Below are 23,752 nucleotides of genomic sequence, written 5' to 3'. Positions count from 1 at the left end.
CTATAACATCACTCTATGATAATGGCAGCCTTTGGGGTGGAATACAGGGACAGCTCACCCAGATTTAGGGAGATAGAAGTGGGCTTCATAAAGAAAGTAACTTCTAAGTGAGGCCTGGTGGGTAAGTAGGAATCCGCCAGGGGCAGAGGGGAGGGAACGCATGTCAAGGCAGAGGAAAAGTATGCTCGAAACAAGAACCATGGTATATTCTAAAAACAAAGCATTTTGGCCCTGACCAGCATATTCAGTGGTTAGAGCATTGGACCACGTGACAAAGGGTCTCAGGTTCGATTCCCAGTCAGAACACATACCTAGGTTGAGGGTTAGATCCCCAGCTGGGGCACATACAGGAGGCAACTGATCAATGTCTCTCTCTCTCTCTCTCTCTCTCTCTCCCCATCTCCCTCTCCCTCTCCCTTCCTCTCTCTAAAATCAATAAAAACATATCCTCGGGTGAGGATTAAAACATTTTTTGAAGAAAAGAAAATACCAGTAAAAACAGCATTTTGATGTGGTTAGAGCTAGAACTATGGGAGAGGCAAGAAATTAGGTCAAAGAAGTGACCCTAACTGTTTCACAGTACTTGCCGTGTGCTAGGCACTGTCATAACTTCACGTGTCAGAACATTTAATTCGGATCTTGCAGTGGGTTGAATAATGTCCTCCAAAAATTCACATTCATTTAGAATTTGACCTTATTTGGAACTAAGTTCTTTGCAGATGTAATTAGTTAAATTGAGGTCATGCCAGATGGAGATTAGGTCACATTAGATTAGGGTGAGCCCTAAATTCCCATACAAGAGAGAACACAATGTGAAGATGGAAACAGAGATTAGAGTGATATGTCTACAAGTCAAGTAAATAAAATCTACATAACATGAACTCATCTTAATCACTTAAAGTGCACAGTTAAGTGGTTTTTAGTATAGTCACAACATTATGCAACCATTACTACTAATTCTAGTACATTCCACCACCCCAAAAAGAAACCCTGTACTCATTACCAGTCTCTCCCAATTCTGCCCTCCTTCCATCCCCTCGCAACCACAATCCACTCCCTGTCTCTACAGATTTGCCTATTCTGGACATTTCATATAAATGGAATCATACAATATGTTACCTTTTTTATCCAGCTTTCACTTGGCATAATGTTTCTAAGGTGTATCCATGTTACAGCATGTATTAGTACTTTATTCCTTTTTATGGCCAAATAACATTCCATTTTATGGGTATACCACATGTTAGTTTTTCCATTCATCAGTTGACACACATTGAGTTGTTCTACTTTCTTGCTATTTTGAATAATGCTACTATGAACATTCTTGCACAGTGAGTTTCTTTTGGGGTGATGAAAATATTCAAAAATTGAATGTGGTGATGATTGCAAACTGTGTGAATATACTAAAAGTCATTGACCTGTATACTTTAACCAGGTGAATTACATGGTATGTGAATTATATTTCAATAAAACTGTTACCCAAAAATATGCAAAACACTATATTGTTTTGAGATGTATACATATGTAGTAAAAGTTCACAAAAATGCATGGAAATGATACCACAGTCAGGAAAGTGGTTGCCTCTGGGGAGAAACGAAGAAGATGTGATCAAGGACAGGTACCAGGGGCCTCAGCTGTAGGGTCATGTTTCATTTCTTAAGTTAAGTGGTGGAGAAACAGGTCTTCATTATGTTAGTCTTGAAACTTTTTGTATGATCAAAATATTACACAACACATTTAAAAATAATGTTTTAAAAAGAGTGAATGATTGGATTATACAGTATACAGGGTATCCTCCCCAAAATGTACACACACTTTAACAGTTGATAGCTCAATTTTGAAAATGAAATGTACTTTAATAAGCACTGCCTTTATAACTATTTGAAGTGTGTGTATACATTTATGGGGACACCCTATATTTTCAAGATGCAAAAATTACCAGATACAACTGCAAAGAAAAAAAGTATATTTTTAATGGAGAGATCTGGTAGTAGCCCCCTAACCAGGAGTCAAACTCAGACATCACTAATATAGGCCAACCTCTGGCTATTGACATCACCTATAAAGTATTATTCTCTACAATATTAATGCTCCAGAAAACCACTAGAACTATGTTGTCCAACTGGGTGCTGCTAGCCACTTGTGGCTATTGAACAATTAAAATGTGACTAGTCCAGCGCTGGCTCAGTTGGTTGGCACATCAGGAATGGTCAAATTTATGGTTTCAGGTTCAATTCCCAGTCAGGGCACACATAGGAGTCAACCAATAAGTGCATAAATGGGTGGAGCAACAGATCAATCTCTCTCTCTCCCCTCAATAAATTTTTTTTAAAAATTTAAAAAATGAACTATTCTAGATTAAAAGAGAGTAAAGCAATATAACAACCAAATGCAATACGTGGAACTAGATTGGACCAGGAAGGGCTTTTTTAAAAATGTTTTTTAAAGATGTTTTTTGAGACGACCTGGGGAAAATAAATATAGACTGGAAATTAGATTTCATAGAAATATATTGATTTTCTTAAGGTATGACAATGGAGTGGTGGATGTGCAGAAGAATGTCATTCTTAGGAGATTCCCGCTGAAGCAACTTACTTTCAAATAGCTTAGTAAAATAAAAAGTGTGTGTGTGTGTGTGTGTGTGCATGCAGAAAGAGAGACACACACGGAGAACAAAAGCAAAATGTTAATTATAGAACCTACAAAGGTTTAAGAGGATTCATTGTACTAATCTTTCAACATTTCTATGTTTGAAATTTTCCATGATGAAAAGTTGGGGAAACAAGACAAAATAAAAAAGGAATGAATGGGAGATGAGGAAGTGGAGACAATAAGTGGAGTCAAGCCTTTGAAGAAGTTTGGCCATGAACTAAAGTGAGAGAGGGCACAGTAACTAGAGCAGGCATGGTGGGTCAAGGAACATGTTTTTACAAAGAGAGACTTGAGATGGTTTAAATGCTAATGGCAAAGAGCCAGTAGAGATGGAGAGAACAAATGATACAAGTTATTCTGGTCAAATTTATTTCTCATCTTTGGGGATAGACTCTTTCAGACAGAAGAGATCCCCAAGAAATGCTCTCTAGCCCACTCCCCCTGTCCCGCGCCTCCTCCCTGTTCCCAAGCCTGGTGAGAAAGTAGTCTTGGTGGCGACACCTAGTGGATTCAAAGGGTATTGCTTAAATTCTTCACTCTTCTTTACCTTAACACCTACCTGATCAGGGGGCAGGCATCTTATTACACTGGTCTCCTGACCGCTCTAAATTATTGTCACCATTGCTAGACCAGCCTAGAAGGTGCAATGCTACTTAATAAGCTCATTCTCTCCCCCACCCAGCCCACAGAACCCTTGGACCACCTATTGAGTCTCTTGGCCACTCTCCCCCACAAGGAAGCAGAACACAGGTAGGAAAGGGACCAGAAAGGACAGTCCCCTCAGCTATAGTCAGGTGACCACTGCAGCCTGGTGAGCACAAGGAGGGCGTTTCTCAGCTATCCAAGATCCCAGGATTGTGCGGAGCTTAAACTGTGGCTCTGGAGTCAGAATAACTAGGTTCAAATCCCTACTCGCCGTGAAACTCAGGGCTAGGGACTTAGCCTCTCTGTGCCTCTGATGAGAAACCTCTCCAGACCTTAATTCTCATCTGGAAAATAGAGCGAAGAGAGCCAACCTCCTGGGTTTGATGAGAAGATTGAATGAGAGAATGCACGTAATGCCAGCACAGTGAGTGGCCAAGGACTTTCCTCCAAATGTCAACTTTTATCATCACCCTGAAAGGTGTTGGGTCTGATGACCACTGAGATGGGATGAGAGGAATAACCCACACCACTTTCTCTGCCCTCCTGATTCCCACTTCCACACTTCGGCCATTGAATCCTATGCTGCTTCAAGACCCGGGTCATCTCTTCCAACATTTTTTCTCTGATTGCACCCCACCACCATCCTCCGACCAGTAGTGAATAACCTTGGCTTAATCCCCAGAGCACTTCTCATCTTGTGTTTTATGGCTCCTATTTCAACCAAGCTAATTTATTCGTTCAGCAAATATGTATTGAGTGTCTTCTCTGTGCCAAGTACTGTTCTGGGTACTGAATAGTGACTGAATGTCAGACTCATGGAGCTGACATTCTGGTGGAGGAGCGACCACGAAGCAAATACACAAAGAAGTGTATATGACGTCAGGAAGCGATAGTGCCTTGAAGAAAACACAGGAGGCTAAGGGGGCAGAGAGTAAGGGCTGAGAGGGGGTGAGATCAAAGTGGCCAGGAAAGGCTCAGGGAAGGGCAAAGGTAAAATCCCTGAGACAAGAATGAATGTCATGTGTTTTAGGAACAGTAAGGCAGTCAGTGTGGCTGGAGTGGAGTGAGTGAAGGGACAGGGGGTAGGAGATGGGCAGGAGATTTTGATTTTTATTCTAAGGATTATCAGAAATGGGTGTTATGATCCGAATTGTTTCAGTTGAGGTATAAAATAACTACAGTGAAATGTATAAATCTCACATGAACTCAATGAACATATATATATATGTGTGTGTGTATATATATATATATATATTCGCGTGTTCCACCCCCAGGTCAAAATACAGAACATTTCTATCCCCACAGAGGGCTTCTCCATGCCCTTCCCAGCCAATGCTCTCTCCCACCCCATCGAATAACCATTATTTTTACTTCTATCTGCATAGATTCACTCTGCCCAATCTTGAACTTCTCTTAAATGGACTAACACAGCATGTAGTCTTATGTGTCTGGCTCCTTTCACTCAATATTATGTCTATGAGATTCATTCGTGCAGATAGTAATCCTTTGTTCCTTTTTATTGCCATGTAGAATTCCATTGTAAGACTATACTGTGCACTAGCTTGTTTGGCTCAATGGATAGAGTGTCAGCCCTGAGACTGAAGGGTCTCAGGTTCAATTCTGGTCAAGGGCACATACCTCGGTTGCAGGCTCAATCCCCAGCCACAGTCAATTTCCAGCCCTGGTCGGACCCATGTGGGAGGCAACCAATCAATGTGTCTCTCTCACATCAATGCTTCTCTCTCTCTGTGTCTCTCCCCCTCCTTCTCTCTCTCTCTCTCTCTCTCTCTCTCTCTCTATATATATATATATATATATATATATATACATATATATATATATATATATATATGAGAGAGATTATATATATATGTTCTCACAATTGGCTTGTCCATTCAATCATGCACCTGTTGAAGGACACTTGTTTTTTTCCCAATTTATCATGAATAAAACCACTATGATCATTGGTGTACATGTCTTTTGGTGGACAGAAGCACTAATTTCTCTTGGACACACACTAGGTCAGACTTGAGATGCATTTAGTTTTAGTCGATACTGCCAGACAATTTTCTAAAGTGGTTGTGCCACTTTGAACCCCACCAGCAGTATCTAAAAGTCCCAGCCGCTCCACACTCCACATCTTCGCTGATGCTTGGCATGCTTCTCCTTTTCATCTTAGCCATACATGATCTGATTTAGGTTATTAAACGAGCACCCTGGCTGCAGCGTGGAGAACTAGCTGGCGGGGTTAGGGGAGGGGTGGAGAGAGGAAGCTGAGAGCGCAGGAGGAGGCTAGTGCAGGCGTCCTGGGAAGCCATGAACGTGGTTTGGACCAAGTGGTGATAGAGAAGTCATAGTCATGGTAATAGCGGACCAATCCGGCATATATTCTGGGACTGGCCAATGAGGTGAACGAGGTATGAGAGAAAGAGCCATTCAGGGTGAATCCTATATTCTTTCTTGCCTGGAGAACCTGGATGGATGAGAGGAGCATTTTCTGACATCCAGAAGATCAAGAAAATAACATGTAGGACGAGGGAAGGTCAAGGGCTCCAGTGCAGCTGTTTGCATATACGGTATCTCCTGGAGCGTAGGTTCTAGCTGCCCCTGCCTTAACATAACTGGTAAGTACTGGTTGTGTGACTAGTGCATGCTGTCCGCAGGGGACAGCTCTGGGTTAGAGGCCCAGGTCTGCCCTCTCACTCGCCCTGTAACATGGACCTCAGGTTAGGACTGCCCAGCCTCCACCTTCCTCCTTACAGTGTTAGAATCCAACAGAACCAGGTATCTATGGCGCCTGGAACATGGAAGAGCTAAAACCTTCACTCTTCCAAGCGCCAGGCACAATGCGACATGTCTTAGGAGTTTGGCACCTATTCCTCCCATCCACATTTTCGTTCATCCTCACCGAGGATATTTTTCCATTGATTTTTTAGAGAGAGTGGAAGGGAAGGGGGAGAGACAGAGAGAGGAGCATTGACGTGACAGAGAGACATCGATGGGTTGCCTCCCACACCTGCTCCGACCAAGGCTGGGGCTCGAGCCTGCAACCAAGGTACGTGCCCTTGACTAGAACTGAACCCAGGACCTCTTAGTCCATGGGCCAAAGCTCTATCCACGGAGCCAAACTGGCTAGGGCTCTCACCCACATTTTCAAAGTCATTCCAGAACCTTCTTGCTGTGGAGCCCAGCACACTGAGAGGCAGTCCCCTCTCGCCTCCCTCGGCCTCGAAGAAACAGAATGGAGAACAGCAGGAGGATTGATTCATGAGACTTTATCCGCTTTTTTCCCACCCAGCAGTTTCTGCAATGCCAACTGAGCCTGTACGGCACACATGGTTCCCTCTGTTAAAGCTGTGGGCAGGGGGAGAGGTCTGGAGGCCCCGGGGAAGCAGCAGGGCAGGCGGCAAGGCTAGGGGAGAACAGCAGCCAACACCGGACCAGTGGGCCCAGTGGTGGAGGAGGGTGTGGGAGCTGGAGTGAGAAGGCTGCTGAGGGGTCGGGAGGGAGGGCGGCTTCAGGGAGAAGAGTGAAAGGGGGTGCATCAGCAGCTGCAGGGAGGAGGCAGGGAGCAGGAGGAGGGCCTTGGTCCCTGTCTTTAAGGGACAGAGGGAGGGGGGGAGGGGGGAGGGGGTGGGACGCAGGGGCTGCATCAGCTGCGGCGGTGGGGGCAGGAATCCATAGACATTTTTTGCCGCAGGAACAAGACAGGCCACTGTATAAAAGGGACTGTACAACATAACCTATGGTACACTGTTTACATATGATACAAGGCTCTTTCCCTCTTTTGAGTTTTAAAAAATAAAATTACAATTCCAGAGCTTTGGGTAAAAAATATATACATCCTCAGAGCAGGAGCAGCAGCTGCTGCTTCTTCTGCTGCTGCTGCTGCTGCTGCCTCTTCAGAAGGGAAAGAGGTGGTGCCAGAAAGGAGGGTGAGGCTGCGCCTGGCAATCTCACCCACTAGCTGCCAGGAGCCCCTGCACCCCTCAGCCCGGGAGGCCCGCGATGGGAGCGGGAGGGGAGACAGAGGCAATAAAGGCATCGCTAGAGTCCAGTCTGCCTTTACAGTCTCCGCCATTCCTTCCCCCACTTTGGGGGTCTGCCTGCCCCCAGGGACAGGGATCCACCCCACCCCAGCTTGACAGGGAGGACCAAGAGGGACTAAGGACAGGGCAAAGGATAGATCATGTTCTTAGTGTCAGACACAGAGCCAGAAGGGGGGTGACGACTCCCTCCTTAGCAGTGAGACACCCCAGAAGCAGGAGTGTAGGCGGCAGGTACCCCTAACTCCTGCTACCACCTCACCACATCCCCCTGGAACACAGAAGGCGGGTCCTAGAGGCAGCGTAGGCCTGTGTTTCCCTGAGCATCTTTTATCCTCTCAGTGGAGCCCACCCAGGGACCTTCAGGAGGCCTGGCCTGGGGTGGGGGGCGCGTTCCCGAGGGCTGGTGGGTAACCCCTCCCACCTGCCGCTGCTCCCTGTCCTCACCAGCAGCTTCGCCCACAAGCCCGGGGGTGCAGGGCAGCAGGAGTAACTGAGCAGGGAGTGTGGGCGTGGGGAAAGCACCCACAATGCACTGACCCAGGGGCAGAGTAGACAAGGGTAGCACCAAACAGAAGGACCTTCCCCCCTCATCCCCCTAGCACACACAACACCCTGCCTCAATGACCAGGTGCACTTCTGCTCCTTGAAGGGGGGCACACGTACACACACGCCCACACGCACACAGACACGAGGGCAACATAATACTCAGAGGGTGCAGCCAGGGGGCCCAGTCCTGACCCGGGGGAATGAGAACAGGGGGTGGAGAGGAAGGCTGCCAGGCCTCCCCCAATGGGGGACCAGAGGGTGGGCCACTTTCCTTGCTGCGTGGGAAGAGGAGGTTGGGAACTCTACTCGGGAATAGACCTCGATGGGAAGGGGCAGAGGAAAGAGCTCTGTGCCCCTTTTCCCTGGGAGGGCAGGGGCCAGCAGAGCGTGGTCTGGGCTTGAAGGAGCAAGGGGGCAGAGGACTTCAGCAGGATAAACAGGCTTATGAGTCCCAGAGTAAGTCCATCCGACTCTCTCTTTCCCGTGGTGGGGCGGGAAGTTGCTCCAGGGGAAAGATGTCGGAGGTGGGTTGGGACATGGTGCAAAGTGCTTGAGTGGCAGGTGCCCGAGGACCCTGCAGGGCTGACTGAAACGTCTGTTCTCACTGACTATTCGCCTCCAGCTTGTAGGAAAGCTCGAAGAGGAGGTTCTGGTTGTCGATGACCTGGAACTGGCGCACGTAGGCCTTGGTCTGCAGGTGATGGGGGGATGCCTCCATATCCAGGCCTGGAGGGTAAGGAGAGAGCTCATTAGGCTGCTAGACTCCCTTCTTCCTCTACACCAGTGGTTCTCAACCTTCCTAATGCCGCGACCCTGTAATACAGTTCCTCATGTTGTGGTGACGCCCAACCATAAAATTATTTTCGTTGCTACTTCAATAAACTGTAATTTTGCTACTGTTATGAATCATAATGTAAATATCTGATATGCAGGATGTATTTTCATTGTTACAAATTGAACATAATTAAAGCATAGTGATTAATCACAAAAACAATATGTAATTATAGATGTGTTTTCCGATGGTCTTAGGCGACCCCTGTGAAAGGGTCGTTCGAGCCCCAAAGGGGTCATGACCCACAGGTTGGCGACCCACAGGTTGAGAACCGCTGCTCTACACACACACACACACACACACACACACACACACACACACACACACACGCCAGAGGACAAGGGTGCAGGCTGGGACGGGTGTTGAGCAGGAGGGCCCATGCGGAGGCCCAGGAGAGCGTGGAGAACTGACGAATTTAAGGAAATAAACATTTCTCCCCAGAACCCTCCCTCTCAGTAAACACTCCCTGTAAGGCTCTCAGGACCCTGGGTACTCACAAAGGGGCCGGCTCCGGTATTTGCGGACCGTCCTCACTTTTTCAGCCACTGAATGCTGGGGGATGACAAGGAATGAGCCCTGAGACGGTCACAGACAGACGCTCCCCCTCTTAAGCCCCCCTTCCTCTGATCTCCAACTCTGTGGGTTTTGCTCCCTCTGGTCCCCAATTCTGGAGGGTCTCGAAGCATCAGAGAAGTAGGTGTCACCGGGTGCCAGATGAGGGGGAGGTAGAGTTGCCCCTCCCCCTGAGCTGCCTGCCTGTCAGCTTTGCCACCCCACCCGTGGGCGGGTTGCCACAGCGATGCCACGAGGAAGACAGTCGGAGTCTGTCAGGCAAGCTGGGCACCAGGGAGAAAGGCTGCTGTCTCTAGGGGGTGCCAGGAGCGGGGGAGGGACCGGGGTTGGCAGTCCCACCTACCAGTTTCTCGATATTCACCAAACCATCCACCAGGGTCTTACTCCCCTCGTGCAGGAAAGTTAGGTCTAGGGGATGAAGAGAGAAATAAGTGAGGAAGAGGAGGTTCAAAGGGTCCTTCCCCTTCCCTGGAATCCACTCAATCTTGGGGGGCTCCTCTCCTCTGGACACTCAGCTGGGAGGGGACTGAGAGGCAGAACTAGGGCATGAAGCAGGGGGACAGAGGAGCCTCATTTGGGAACAACTCTCACCTTTGAGGATCAGAGGCACAAAAGGGATCACAGGAGGCTTCATCTTGGAGATCACGTCTCGGTAGCTTTTGTGGTTCCTGCAGGGGTCCTGGCATTCCGCAGAAGAGGGATAAAGGGACAGATAGGTCCAGGGTACCCCAAAGACACCCCCATTTCCTCCCTCATCCCCCTGCCCTAGCAGAGAGGGGTGTGAGGGGGGTGTCGCTGGGGGGTGCTGGGGAAGGTCTCCAATCAGGCAGGGGTGTGCTAGGGAAGTCTTTTCCAGGGAAAATAGGGGAGCAATCCCCCAGCATGGTGGGAAGGGAAGGGGGATCCTAGGCACTAAAAGCCTTGAAAGGGGAGCTTGAGGGAGAAGGTTTATGGGAACAGAGAGTCTCTGGGGTACAAGTCCGAGGGCAGATAAAAGAGCCAAACCCACTCACTGTCAGGTTCTCGAATTTGCGGAACAAGTTCTTGAATTTCCCTGGCAGCTTCTGCGGAGAATTTGAAGGAAGAAGGAGTGTCAGAGTGGAGCTCCTTGAGGTTCATGGGATCCCCAGGTGTGAGAGGGGAGAGGGCCTGTGTGTCTTGCAGGGGCCGGGCAGCCGGCGGGTGGGGAAGTGGAGGCCCCCTTGGCTGGAAGCAGCCCAGAGACATGAATTATTCTGGGGAAACAGAGGCCTCTGCCATGCACCAGGGGGCCTCACTGAGTGCTGGCTGCCAGCGGACAGCCCCGTGTGCCGCCTGGCCTGGGCTGCCTGCCCTCCCACGCAAGGGGGCCTCCGTTACTCATCTGCACAAGGACAGGGTCCATTACCAGAGCGGTGCACCCTGGGGCTGTGTGGGCGCCTCCTTCCCATGGAGGTGAGCCCAGGATGTCAAGACAGGCTGGCGGCCAAGATCCCCAGGTAGGCCAGTGCAGGGGGGAGGGGAGGAGAGGGAAGAGGTCGCATTACCTCCCAGGTGAGCCGCAGGCGGCTGACCGCCGCGTTGTCCAGCCCCATGACCACCGCGTAGAAGGAGAGCAGGTCCTGGTTCTGCTTACAGCTGCGGGGTTGGGAGGCGGGGTCAGCGGGCGGTCAGAAGGCCCTGGCACCGCCCCTCGCACCCTCAACCCCAGGCCTCCGTGCTAGCTCCCCCGCCCCCCCACCTTATCCCCCTCCTCCCAGCCGGCCGCACTCACATGGCCGCGATCTTGATGAACTTCTTGAGCAGCTGCACGCGCTTGCCCTGGGCCTCGCAGAGCAGCACCTCCGTGGCCACCCAGTGGGTGACCTCGCTGCAGCGCTGCAGGAGCAGCTCCAGGTTGGCCGTCTCCCGCCGGCCGCGCTCCCCGTGGAACACGTAGTCCACGAACTCCAGCTGCACCCACGGTGGTGGCAGAGGGGCGGCCAGGGTGCGGGGCGTGTGGGTGGGAAGATGGCAGTGCCAGACGGTGAGGAAGGAAAGGCAGGAGGGTTGGGGCGGGAGGGGTAGAAAATAGAAAAGTCGGGGACAGGACAGAATGCAACAGAGATGGGGGGAAACAGCCAACATGAATAATACTCTACCATCTATTGAGCACTTACTAGGTGCCAGGCACTTAACCCATGTAACAGACATTATTATCGCTGCCTTGTTTTATTTCTTTAATAGTAAATACTCAAAAAGTACTAATAAACCACGGTTCAGGTTGTGGGTAAGCAGCTTGGGCCCCGAGCCACCTGCTAGGGGTCTGTCTCTTTGCTGTTTCCTCAGATGAGGGGGACAAAGGCTTAGCGAGGTCCTGGTGTTGCATTGCCCCAAGGACATGCTGCAAGTCGGTGTCTGACCAGGCTTTTTGGCGCAGAAACTGTCTCGCTCCAGGCCCCCACATGTGGCACATTCCTCCCTCCTGGCCCCGGCCCAGCACCAGCCTCAGTCGCACCTCGTGCACACAGCGGAACAGCTCCCAGTGGAAGGCCGTAAGGTGGTTGGCAACGTCCTCAGGCTCCACTCGGTGGATCTCGGTGTCTCCCGGGGAGACCTGGATTTCTTCGGGGAGGGGCACCTGGTGGCAGGCAGGGGGACAGGGCTGGGCTCCCCGCTGGGCTTGTGAGTTTCTGCTCCAGCCCCTCCGAGCCATCGCTCCCAGCCCAGGCCTCGTGAAGGCCTTCTTACCAGCGCCTCGTAGCTGTCCCGGGTGCAGGCAAACAGGTGGCTGTTGATGCCCAGCGTGGTGAAGACACAGTCCTCGGTGGGCTGGAGAAGGACTTTCTCTGCAGAAAAACGAGCTGCTCTGCCTCAGGCCCGGCCACCTGCACCCTCACACATCCCAGCCACTGTCGCCATCCCACCCAGCAACTCCTCGCCTGCATGGACACATTCCAGACTAATGGGACTTGTAGTATCACCAGTGGAGGCTCTATTTTTCGGACATTTTTCAAAGAATGGCTTCTTTTGCATTTATAACCTCTTTTTTGCTCCCAATGTCCTATCACAGCGCCTCTCTCATTCTATCGTCCCTGTGACACTGGAAAAGCTGGAACTTTTTCCTGTCTTAGAGGGAAATAAGGCGATGACTCCCTCACAGGCTTTTTGTCTGCCCACAGGGATTGCAGGCGCACCCTGCATCTTTAGCCTCAAAAACAAAGCATCCTCAGGTTCTCAAAGAGATTAAAGGACGAGATCCCGAGACGAGTAAGGCAGGCGCCCAGGTCAGCATCCCAGTGTCCTGGACCAGTGCTTCCCAAATTTAAACGTGCATAGACTGATAGCCTGGGGATCTTGTTAAAATGCACATCCTGATTCAGCAGGTCTGGAATTGGGGTCTGAAATACTGCATTTTTAATGAGCTCCCAGGAGATGCTCACTCGGCTGGTCCCAGCACCACAGTGAGCAGCGAGGACCGAGAAGTCAGTTTTTACCCGCCCCAGGCACTGGGCTTGTGCGTTTCTCCTCTCCGGGGGTCCCAGCGGAGTTCTTCCTGACCCTCACCTCCTGAAGAGGCCACAGCTACCAGGATGAGGGAATCCTCCCGCCCCGCAGGCTCCTCTGAGTACTGCAGTTTCTCCGTCACAGAGCCCAGAATGTCCTGCACAGATGCGGAGAGGCGGCTGCGTATGGTCACGTAAGAGTGGTCAGGCATGTAGACACGGCAGAAGACTGGGCAGAGACAGGAAGGTGGCTTTCATCAGAGGGCAGAATGGCAGCACTGGCATAGTCCCCTCCAGGACACCGGTGTTCCCCCCTCCATCTCACCCCTAACCCAGGGAGAATCCATGGAGGGTGACCAAGACCCCATTGGGCCCCCTGAGCCACTCGGGAAGCCCCGCCTCTCCTAATGCCCACACTCACTCTCATCAGAGCCCCGGAAGGCCACTCGGGTCTGCAGACAGGAGTCTATCCGGCGGAAGTGGCGGAAGAGTGGCTTCACCTGCTTGTTAGGCAGCTGGCTCTCCTCTGGGATCCTGGCATGGACACAGCTGGGCATCAGGAAGCCCTGCCGGGCATATGGAGCACCAGGCAGGCAACATCAAGCAGGGATATCAGAACTGGGTCAGGGATGCACTGGCATCAGGTGCAGAGAGTGGTGGGAGGTGTCAGAAGTGAGGACAATGGCCAGCAGGGGACAACTGTCCAAGTGACCCAAATCAAATGCCACCTCTTCCATGAATTCTTGTCTGATCCACCCCTTTCCACCAGGAAAGGTCATTTTTTCATGCTGCCTTTTTTTTTTTTTTTTTTTTGCTACAGGACAATGGGCTAACATTTGTTTATGTTTGTATCTTATCTCTTCTACAAGTTTGAGAGCTTTTGAGAGCTGATATTCGTTCTTACTGGTTTTGTTTTCCATCGTCCGGGCCTAGAACATTGCTTGGTACATGGTAGGTGTAGGTAACCAGCTGTTTGCTGAGTTTTGCCAACAAAAACTTCACACTCTGGGAGGGAAACAGATGTGCACACAGCTACTTCTAACACAAGGCAGGTGCTAGGTGCTATGACAAACATGCACAGAGAGTTACGTTGGTTTAAGGGAGGGAGAAAGCTATTCCTAAAAGGGAAGGTCTGGGGAACTTTCATTGAGAAGATGGCATTTGACCAGGCCCTTGAAGGACAACAGGAAGAGAAGGGGGTGGGAAGAGGTCCTTCTGGAATAGACCATCTAAATGACAGCAGGAAGTTGGGAGAGCACAAAAGTTTAGGGGATGCGATGTGTAGGGAGTGTGGTGGCCATAGGGCTATGTAGGAGTTGAGATGAGAAGAATTAGCAGAAGACAGAAAGGGAAGGGTGTTGAATTCTGTGCTAGGATATTGCAACTTTTCTTGTCTTATAAGCAATAGAGAGCCAAGATGTTTTTGGAAAGGGAACATGATGTCAAGTTGGAAAGATCTCTCTCTCTGGTGTCACTATAAGAAGGGAGAGACAGACACAAGACCATAAGCTGAAGCCCGGCCGGCATTAGCTCAGTGGCTGAGCGTCCACCCTATAAACCGGGAGGTCACTGTTTGATTCCCGGTCAGGGCACATGCTCAGGTTGAGGGCTTGATCCCCACGGTGGGGCATGCAGGAGGCAGCCAATCAATGATTCTCTCTCATCATTGATGTTTTTGTCTTTTTATCCCTCTCCCCTGAAGCTCTGAAATCAATAAAAATATATTTTAAAAAATAGACCATTAAAACGAAGCCCTGGGTTGGAGGCTGTGGCAATAATCCAGGTGAGGGATCATGAGGCCTCAATAAGGGTTGTGGTGGTGGGGACCGAGGGGAGAGAAACGGAAAGGGCCGAAGGTATGGACGGATAGATGGACAGACAGATGGGTGGATGGAAGGATGGATGAATGCAGTGGTGTCCTAAAGCCAGTTCACATTGCCTCATGAAAGCAGATTGCTAAATTTTGCCCACTGGCTTTAAAATAAAGCTACTTTAAAAATAGTGTGTGAACCCTGGCCAGGTGGCTCAGTTGGTTAGAACATTGTCCCAATACGCCAAGGTTGCAGGTTTGATCCCCAGTCAGGACACATATGAGAAACAACCAATGAATGCATAAGTAAGTGGAACAACAAATCGATGTTTCTCTCTCAAAAAAAATTTTTTTTTAAATTGCAGTGTGTGTGTGTGTGTGTGTGTGTATGTGTTTCTAACCCTACAGCCAAATTATTACCCCCAAAAAAGTAGTATTCTAATTGTCTTACTACATTTCACTATTATCTATGCTCTTCCGGTGATTTACATCGATGGTATTTGTATGGCGAAAACGCTATACAATGGCCTCTACTGCACATCTCTTCCCAGCTTCGCAGTCAGTGATGTCATGTTGGTAGCTTGAAATCAGCCATGATGAGGGAATTTATACTATGAAAATCAGCAAAAGCTACAAAATCAGGGTGGGTTTGTTTTTTTTCCCCTGAAGTGCTGGTTGTTAAATATTCACTAGTATGCCATTGGAATGGGGGAAAAAAATATGACTGGAGCCCTGCTGAGTGTGACTCAGTTGGTTGGAGTGTCATCCCATATACCGAAAGGTTGCAGGTTCGATTCCCAGTCAGGGCACATGTCCAGGTTTTGGGTTCCATCCCCGTTTGGGTGCATGCAGGAGGCAATCAATGAATGTTTCTCTCTCACATGGATGTTTCATGTTTCCCTCTCTCTCTCTTCCTCCCTCCTTCTCTCTTCCTCTCTCTGTGAAGTCAGTAAGAACAGATCCTCAGGTGAGAGGAAAACAGTGACTGGGAGACAGTCTTTGTGCTGCTCTCCAGTAAGAGAAAGGGACTGAAATAAGACCACACTGGAGCCAAAAAGCCAGAGGCAGCCCCTGTATGAGAGGAGCGTGGGGATTTCTCTCACTTTAGCTCCACGGTTTCCACAAGCTGGTGTAGCCTCAGTGTGTCCTCTCGGAGGTCCTGGTAAAGGGACTCATCCTTCATAATCAGCAGGTACAGATCCTGGGGAGAGGAGAGAAGTGAGGGCATCGCTCTGTAAGGTCTCCATGCCTTCGAGCATAGGAGAACCAGAGAAGCGAGGGCCCCTGGGCACCTTCTCCTTCTAGTACCCCGCTTGACGACTATGGCTCCTTCAAAGGGGCCCCCTCCCAGAGCTAACTGCCTGCTCACCCGCCTTTTCTTCCCAGGCCCACCTTGATGATGCGGCCGGCCCCCTCTTCCTCCTGCAGCAGCCCCTGGTAGGTGTCCAAGAAATGAAGGAGCATGGCTAGACAGGCCTGCTTCTGGCCCAGTCCCTCGGGGCCCTCCCTACCTCCTGCCAAAACAAAGCTGACCCCCACGTTAAGGAAAAACCCTGGGCAGGCAGACCCGAGGAAAGTGGGAAGGGAGATGAGAGGCTAAACTACCCCAAATATTCTCTAGGTTTGGGGCCAGGGAGGAAGGAGATCCAGGGGTCCCTGGAACCAAGACCCCTTCATGCCCCAGCCCAGAGTAGATAGGAATGGCACCCACGTGACCACATCCAGCTCCCACCTCTGAATTTCACTTGAGGATACCCTGTCTGGACCAACCCAACCTCCACCAGCCCACGCCCGGAGCTCACAGCAGGCTGATAAAGGTCATGGTGCTCATCACAAACCTGACCACACCTGTAAGTAAGGCCCGGTGTTTCTAAGAGAACCTATGATATTCTACTCAGCAGCCTGACATTTGCAATTAGGTCCTAAAATAACTCAGTGAGAGGCCCTATGCTTACATGAGACCCTATGAAGAGCCCAGCCAGTGGCTCGTCTCTAGTAGACCCTACAGAAGCACAGCCACGGCCCGATGTTTACATCGGACCCTGTAATAACTCACTGGGCAACCAGATGTTTAGAGCAACAATTCACTGAGGAGAGAGGCACTCTTAATGGAATAATAACACCTTAGGTTTGCACAGGGCTTTGCAATCTCCAAAGCGCTCCCACATCTGTGATCAGATCTATCTCCACAGCAGCCCGGTAGGTAGGCAGAGCAGATGCTATTTACCCTCATTTGATAGAAGAGAAAACGGAGGCCCTGGGAGGTTAGGCGACCTGCTCAAGGTCACACAGCTGGTGGACAGAAAAACTGGGGCTGAAACCCAAGGGTGTTTTGTAAGGGAGAGCTTAGGCCGTGACATCACACGTGGGCTGGTGGGAGCGGCTCCCTCCTGACCTCCCCTTTTGCAAGCTCCACAAAAGGATATTACTGGTGTAGCTCCTGCAGGAACTTCTCCGTGGGGAGGAAGAGAGAATGGGTGAGGACGATGTCATCCAGCAGGACATCTGTAGAGATCATTCGGCACCACTGATGTCAGAGGGGCACTTCCAGGATCCAACCGGACACTCCCCACCCCACTCTCTTGCCTCCAAGGGCGAGTTCTCCTTAGCCAGACTGAAGCCCCAGCCACCTGCCCCATCATGCTCTGTGCACACACACACACGCACACACATGTGTGTGAAGGTTCTGGGCAGCCGCTGCAGGGGTGGGGTTGGCAGCTGCCAAGGCAGCTGGAGGGAAGGAGGGGGCACCCTTTGATGGCCACGCCCACTTCTCTTCAGTGTGTATGGGAAGCTGGTCAGATAGTACACCAAGCTTGAGATCAGCCCCCTGAAAAGAGGTCTCTAGACAGAGACAACTTCCAAACACAGAGGTCAGGGTCAGCAGGGTGTGTGTGTGTGTGTCCCTCCTCCCCTCCCCACTCCCTACCTAACAGCTTTGAGTTCCAACTAGGCAGGTGAGAACCAGCCCGATTAAAAGGGAGATGGAGCAACTGCCATTTCTTTGATCCTAAAGCCTTTAAAGAGAAAAACCCTGTGTCCTCTAGATGCTCAGAGATCGTCGGGTTAATGATGGAAGGGTGGAGGGGAGTGGCTCCTCCCACCACTTCTTTCCCCTCCACACCCCCATCTGGGCCTGGCTCAGCCAGTCAGCCAGGTACAAGGTCGCCCTGACTTGCATCCAGCCCTGGGGTGGGGCAGGGCAGCCTGGCACACACAAACAGGCCGGGCGCAGGGAGGGAGCCAGGTGTCCTTACCCGGACAGGTTAGGGCCAGGTCCCCAGGCACTGCCTCAACACAAAACCAAGGCTTCTGTGGGCCCTTGGCTCACCATCCCTGGCCTCCAATTCTAGCCAGGAAGGTGGAGGAGGAGTACCAACACCGGATCCTCTACTTCGACTCTTTCACTTCACAAATGAGAAGAAACTGAGGCCCGGGGCTGGGAGGGACTTGCCTGGAGCTGGGCTAAGAACCCACACTCCTGAACCTTTGATCTGTTCTCAATATGCCCGAGGCAGACTGCCTGGGTAGAACCAGGGGTCCAATGGGGCTGCTTAGACTTTGGAGAGACTGGCTAGTTTGGGGTACCGTCTGTAACTCCTCTCCTCCCACACACCCTGGGAGGGAACCAAGATGGCTTAAGCACATTGGGTGTATTGGAGAATATCAGAGCGGCAGGTTAAACTGATTCTCATTCATTCTGGGACTGGTTTGGGGTTGTTTCCCAAACCAGTTACTCTGGGAATTGAGCCTGCCAGGCCAGATAATACAGGTGACAGTCAAATCAGGAGTCCTTCCCCAGGAAAGACTGGGCAGAGCCTGTGGCACCCAGGCACCAGAAAAACAGTTTCTCCCTTTACCTCTCTGTCCAGCTACCCTGCTATGTTCTTAAAATGAGAGTGCTCCCCCAACTCCGATGCCCAGCTCCAGGGATGAGGGACTAGGACTAGAGATGCCTGACGCCCGTCCTATACTCTTTATCCCACTGGTGAACGAAATCAGAGCGAAGGAAGAAGAGCACAGGGCAGAATGGGGGAGATGCTGCTGTGGGGGCTACAGTTTGGCGTCCGTCTCCTCCAAGGCAGGCTCTGGTCCAATGCACAGCCTCCCCAGGGAATGTGTCAGAGAGACACAGGGTGTGTAGCGTAGGCGGGAAGTTATGGTTAGAAGAGCTGTATGTGTTTGATATTTTTCTAATTAAATCCAAAAGGTGTCAGCTCCCCAGGGCAGCTACAGTCTGAGCCAAAGGAGAGAGGGCCCGGGTCTTGAGAAAAAGCGAGGGGACTGGAGCCCTCTCCCACACACCTAGGCTAGGGCTCCCTGCAGAGCTCTGAGAGCACAGTGGGGAACCCCCATCTTGAAATGCTCAACCAGGGTCCCCAATCCCCAGACCCTGCTGGGTTTAGCAAAAGGCCAAGAGCTAGGCCTAAAGACCCACAGGTCTTTTACTTTAGCGACTACCCAGCAATCTGGGGCCTCAGTTTCCTCAAAGTCCCCTTAGGAGGGGTGCTGGTGGGGAGTGGTGCAATAGCATCATCATTTAGGGAATAAGCCGCTCAGGGTGTGGTTATTATTTTTTGAAAGAGGCGGTGTGCTGAGGCCTGCCAGGGGAAGGGTGGGGGTTGGAAAGGCCCAGACCCCCCTGGTCGCCACAGGGCCCTGGTGTCTGCCCAGTCATCTCTCCCCCAACAACATCTCTGAGTCAGCCCCCAACTGGAACACCTCCCTCCACTCCCAAGCGGCTAAGGACAATGCATCCCTTTGCCGGAGCCCCAAACCCAGCTCAGGCCCTGTGCCGGTCTGGCACTGCCCCACTGGTTGGGCCAGCCCTCTGCTCTGGGCTTCTAAACCGAACGAACCGGGGACTCCTGGAAGGTCTTTCAGGCTTGGGCACCTCGGTGGGGGGAGGGGAGCACGGCTGCTCTGGGCAGCTTCCATCTTAGTGTGTCAGGCCCTAATTTTGGGCTCCAGAAGGAGGTGATCAACATCAGAGACCCAAGAGTCTGTGGATAAAATGTCCAGGGGGAAGGGAGGGTGGCTTAAGGGAAGACAGAGGTTCAGCTTCTTCTCCAGCTGCGGGTGAGGCTGCTACCAGGAGCCAAGTGGCCCTGCCACCCTGTTCCTCCGATGAGCCCCTACCCCACTTCGGCCGACCACTCAACCCCACGCCCGGGCTCCAGCAGAGCGCCAGCCCGTGCTGCAAGGGCGAGGGCGAGGAACCAGGTGGCAAGCCCCTGCTCTCGGGGTGGATGAGCCAGCCGACTCCTTCCTTACCTGAGGCGGCGCTGTCCCTGGTGGCCCCTCCGGCCAGCCGCTGCAGAACCCGGTTCAGGAGATGCTCCGGCCGCTCGGGGGCGCCCAGGGGGGCCCAGGGTGGGGAAGTCAGGGGCTCGCCCGGGGACAGTTCGTCGGAGGAGTACGAGGAAGGGGACCGCAGCGGCCCCCCTCCCCCGAGCGGCCCGGGCCCCGGCACCTCCTCTAACTGCAGCCAACAGGGTCCCCCGCTGCCGCCGAGCTCCTCCGTGACCCCCGCCGGCTCTCCATCTTCCTCCTCTGGGGGCGGCTCCAGCCCCGGCTCAGCGGGGGACTCCCGCAGGAAAGCGGGGAGCAGCAGGCGAGATACGCTCTGACGCCGCTGCAGCGGCCGCGGTCCCCCCGCTGAACCGCCGCCCCCGCCAGGTCCCCCACCCCCGCCGGGCCCACCGCAGCTCCCCGGGCCCCCGCCGGGACCTCCCGCCACCGTTCGCCCCGCCAGCTGCGACGTCTGCTTCTTCAGAAATTTCTCCAGCGGCTTCATGCCCCCCCACCCGCCCCTCTTCTCGGGGCCGCCGGGGGACCCAGGTGTCCCGGGCGCGGGCGGGGGGGCGGGGACGCGATGCTCAGAGCCGGAGGGGCAGAGCGGAGGGCCGTGCCAGGCGCCGGACCGGGGGCCAGAGGTGCCCGAGGCTCGCTGGCCGGAGTCCAGTGGCCAGTGGCCCGAGGAGGTGCCAGAGGGAAGGGGCGCCCGTCGTTAGTGGCCTCCCATGCCGGCTGCAGCCGGCCCGCGGCCCGAAGGGTGGGTCGGATGCGAGGCCGGTGCCCCGGCACTGCGCTCGTGGGCCGGGCTGCGGCGGCGGAGGCAGCGGGCGGAGCGCAAGGCTGAGAGGACGCGGCGGCGCTCCTGACCGCGGGGAAGGTGGAAGAGCGGAGACCGCGCCCCCTCGCCCAGGCCCCGCCCAGGCCCCGCCCCTCCCCTTCCTAGGCCCGCCCCCTGGAAGGCTTGAACTTGGGCGTTGGGGCTGGTCATGGGGGCTACGGGGACCACCTGGGATTGTAAGGAGCTGAGTGGGGTTGGATGGAGAGTTCAGAGAAGACGCAGAAATTCAGGGCAAAGTAAGAGTGATACACCAAGGGCGAGGGATTCCTGGCTCGGGGGCTTACAGAGGAACCTAGGGTCATTTCAAAGATCCAGGGCAGGTCTGTGGCCTGCATGCCTTGACCCACCGACCTGTACTCAGGTGAGACCTACAAAGATTGCTGATTGGGTATCCATCACTCTCAACCCAGATGGTTTACTCTGTTGACACACTTACAGGAATATGTGGTCTTTATCTCCCTTCCTGCAAGAAGGGCTGGGAAGGCCTGGGGTGGATTGGCATTGGCCCTGGAGGCGGCACTCATCTAACCTTTCTGGCAGGGCACAATAGATGGTGAGGGCCTGGCCTGTGAAAGGCAGGTACTGGCAGGCAGGTAGGAGCCAAGTGGGGAGCAGCAGGTTGTGGCAGGTCTAGTTGGGGTGAGAAGAGACAAGTCGGCAGGGGGAGGAGACCAGGAGCACAAGGGCACCTAAGCCCAGCTGGCAGCAGAAAGAAGCAGGGCTGTGGAGATGGGTGACAAGCCCCAGCGCTGCCATCTGACATCATTAAGTATAGCGAGCTCCCCAGAGTTGACACAACCATGGAGTGGGGAAAGTGGTGCCAAATTTGCACTCCAAATAGTCCTTATTCCTGATGCCTATGCCAGGAGCATTCTGTTCCTGAGGAGGAAGTGGGTAGAGAGACAGACTCAGTGTAAGCACATCGAGATTAAGGTAACAAGGTTGGGGAGTGGCACCAGGTTCCAGATGGGCTGAGGCGCCTTGGACAATGCCGCACCCGCGTAATGTGTACCAACCAGGCAGGGACAGGAATGCTAAAGGCTGGGAGTGGTGGTAGAATCGAACAGGGTGTGCACTACTGGCATATCGGGGTGTGCGCATATCTGGTCCTATGTATGCTAGAGCATGTGTTCACAGAAATGAGCTCGCATACCCATATGTTTGTGGATTTAGAAAGGGAACAGTAAATAGGAGAGAGCACAGTTTTGGCTAAGAAGCTGAAATAGAGACCCAAGTATCAGCTTCTTGGGCTCCCTGTATTAGACACCCTAATATCCCTGGGGTTAAGAGGGGCAACTGGCTGGAGTGGCTTGGAGCTCTCCAGGCATTTTATGAACCAAATAAGAAAAGGGGAGGGTTCTACTCCAGCACATGCCACAGTTACCAGATTAAGCTGGTTGCCTTGGTAACCTTCTCTGGGCAGGATTTGGGATCGTCGGTTAGGAAGGGGGAAGAACTGGCGAGTGGGGAGAATGTGGGGGCTGAAAATAAAAGGGGCAGAGAGGATTCTAGAAACTGGAAGCTTTGGGAGCAGGACCCCAGGATCCCTCCAACTACTCAAGGATATTAGGCAGAGAATAAGTTCAAGACCTTAAATCAGGGAGGAAAGCCAGTATTGAGTCATGGTTTTCCTTGAACAGCAGTGGTACTTACCCCAACTGCACAATGGAATCCAGGGGAACTTTTCAAAAATACTGAGAGCCCTAGCTGGTTTGGCTCAGTGGATAGAGTGTTGGCCTGCTGACTGAAGGGTCCTAGGTTCGATTCTGGTCAGGGGCATAAGCCCAGGTTGCGGGCTCGATCCCCACTAAGGGGTCTGCAGGCAGCAGCCGATCAATAATTCTCATTATTGATGTTTCTCTCTCTCCCTCTCTGAAATCACTAAAAGTATATTTTAAAAAAATACTGAGAGGGTGCCAAGGTTTGTGGTATTTTTAAAAATATGTATTTTTTAATTGATTTCAGAGAGGAAGAGAGAAACATCAATGATGAGAATCATTGATTGGCTGCTTCCTGCACACCACACACTGGGGATCGAGCCCACAACCCAGACATGTGCCCTGACCGTGAATCAAACTGTGACCTGGTTCATTGGCTGATGCTCAACCACTGAGCAACACCGCTGGACTGTGGTATTTTTAAAAAGATCCCCAAGTAATTCAAATAGCCAGGATTGAAAATCACTGCCCCAGCGGGACACCCCAACCCAAGTGGGCTGCAGATACTGAGCCTCTGGGATTCTTTATCTTTCGCCCACAGGGTAGCAGACGTGTGTGCTGACCCCAAGGGGGAGGAGGGCTGGAGGGCACCTATACTCTATCGTGGAAGAAAATGAGGGAAAGAGGGTAGTATTAACAACTGCAAGGAGATGCAGGCAAGAAGCCCATGGACTTCCAGAAGGGGATGGGCAAGGCTACCCAAGGCCCATTCTGTCTGCCCTTACACTCTTCTGTTCTGCCCACTGAGAGGCAGGCTGGGAGGACAGAGAACCTGGGGGCTTTGCTGAGCTTGAGTTTCTTCTTGCTGAGCTGGTTACCAGGGCAACAGAGAGCAATGGGATCTGAGGAAGCAAGAGGCAGGGGTGAGGGGGAAGTATCTTAAACCGCTCATTCCTCCTGCCAGTAACCACCCCCAAGGCTGACTGGCACTATTTACATGACCCCAGATCAGGCCCAGAAATACCCATCACTCTATGGGGAAGGGAAGGAAACTGACATGATCTGAAGAGGAATGGGGATGGAGGTGAGGAAAGTCATGGTCCTCTGGCTGTAACACCACCCAAGGGTGGAGGGGGAGTTCCAACTGTCATTTTAAGTTGTGCCATGATGTCCATGCCCCCAGTGCACAAGGATTTGTGCGACTCAAGAACAGATACTGCCAGCTCCTTATTAAATTCAATTGCTCCCCCACACGGTGGATAGCTTCTGTAGTAAACTTCCACCCGACCCTGGATCTGGAGGAAACAGTCAACTCAAAGCTAGGAACTGCCCTGTGCTCATCACTGGCCAAGTGGCAAAGGTAACTGGCAGCATAAGCCGCAGCTAGAGG

At 52.2% G+C, this 23,752-nt stretch overlaps 1 protein-coding gene across 1 annotated transcript; it reads right to left on the bottom strand.

Annotated features, from left to right (window-relative positions):
- Positions 1 to 6,554: 6,554 nt before the first annotated feature.
- On the bottom strand, positions 6,555 to 20,730 carry RAPGEFL1 (Rap guanine nucleotide exchange factor like 1). Its single transcript, XM_070393225.1, has 15 exons — positions 19,843 to 20,730; positions 16,995 to 17,073; positions 15,961 to 16,096; positions 15,672 to 15,769; positions 13,180 to 13,292; positions 12,820 to 12,987; positions 12,004 to 12,101; positions 11,771 to 11,893; positions 11,048 to 11,226; positions 10,821 to 10,911; positions 10,308 to 10,358; positions 9,886 to 9,973; positions 9,638 to 9,702; positions 9,219 to 9,273; positions 6,555 to 8,615 (listed from the first exon to the last, which is right to left on the bottom strand). The coding sequence occupies exons 1-15, from the start codon at positions 20,363 to 20,365 to the stop codon at positions 8,491 to 8,493; spliced, it is 1,992 nt and encodes a 663-aa protein (XP_070249326.1). The 5' UTR covers positions 20,366 to 20,730; the 3' UTR covers positions 6,555 to 8,490.
- Positions 20,731 to 23,752: the final 3,022 nt, after the last annotated feature.

This window comes from Myotis yumanensis, unplaced genomic scaffold (assembly GCF_028538775.1).
Source record: "Myotis yumanensis isolate MYYU_CA2020_CCGP unplaced genomic scaffold, mMyoYum1.0.hap1 SCAF_16, whole genome shotgun sequence".
Lineage (NCBI taxonomy): Eukaryota > Metazoa > Chordata > Mammalia > Chiroptera > Vespertilionidae > Myotis > Myotis yumanensis.
This window is presented reverse-complemented; position numbering and strand designations above follow the sequence as displayed.

Excerpts from the sequence above, each read along its gene's own strand:
- RAPGEFL1 (XM_070393225.1), bottom strand. The coding sequence starts at position 20,365 with ATGAAGCCGCTGGAGAAATTTCTGAAGAAGCAGACGTCGCAGCTGGCG. Across the intron at positions 16,097-16,994 it reads CTGCAGGAGCTACACCAGTA|CTTTGTTTTGGCAGGAGGTA; the intron begins ATATCCTTTTGT and ends CGTGGGGGTCAG. Across the intron at positions 9,274-9,637 it reads TGGTGAATATCGAGAAACTG|CATTCAGTGGCTGAAAAAGT; the intron begins GTAGGTGGGACT and ends GTCATCCCCCAG.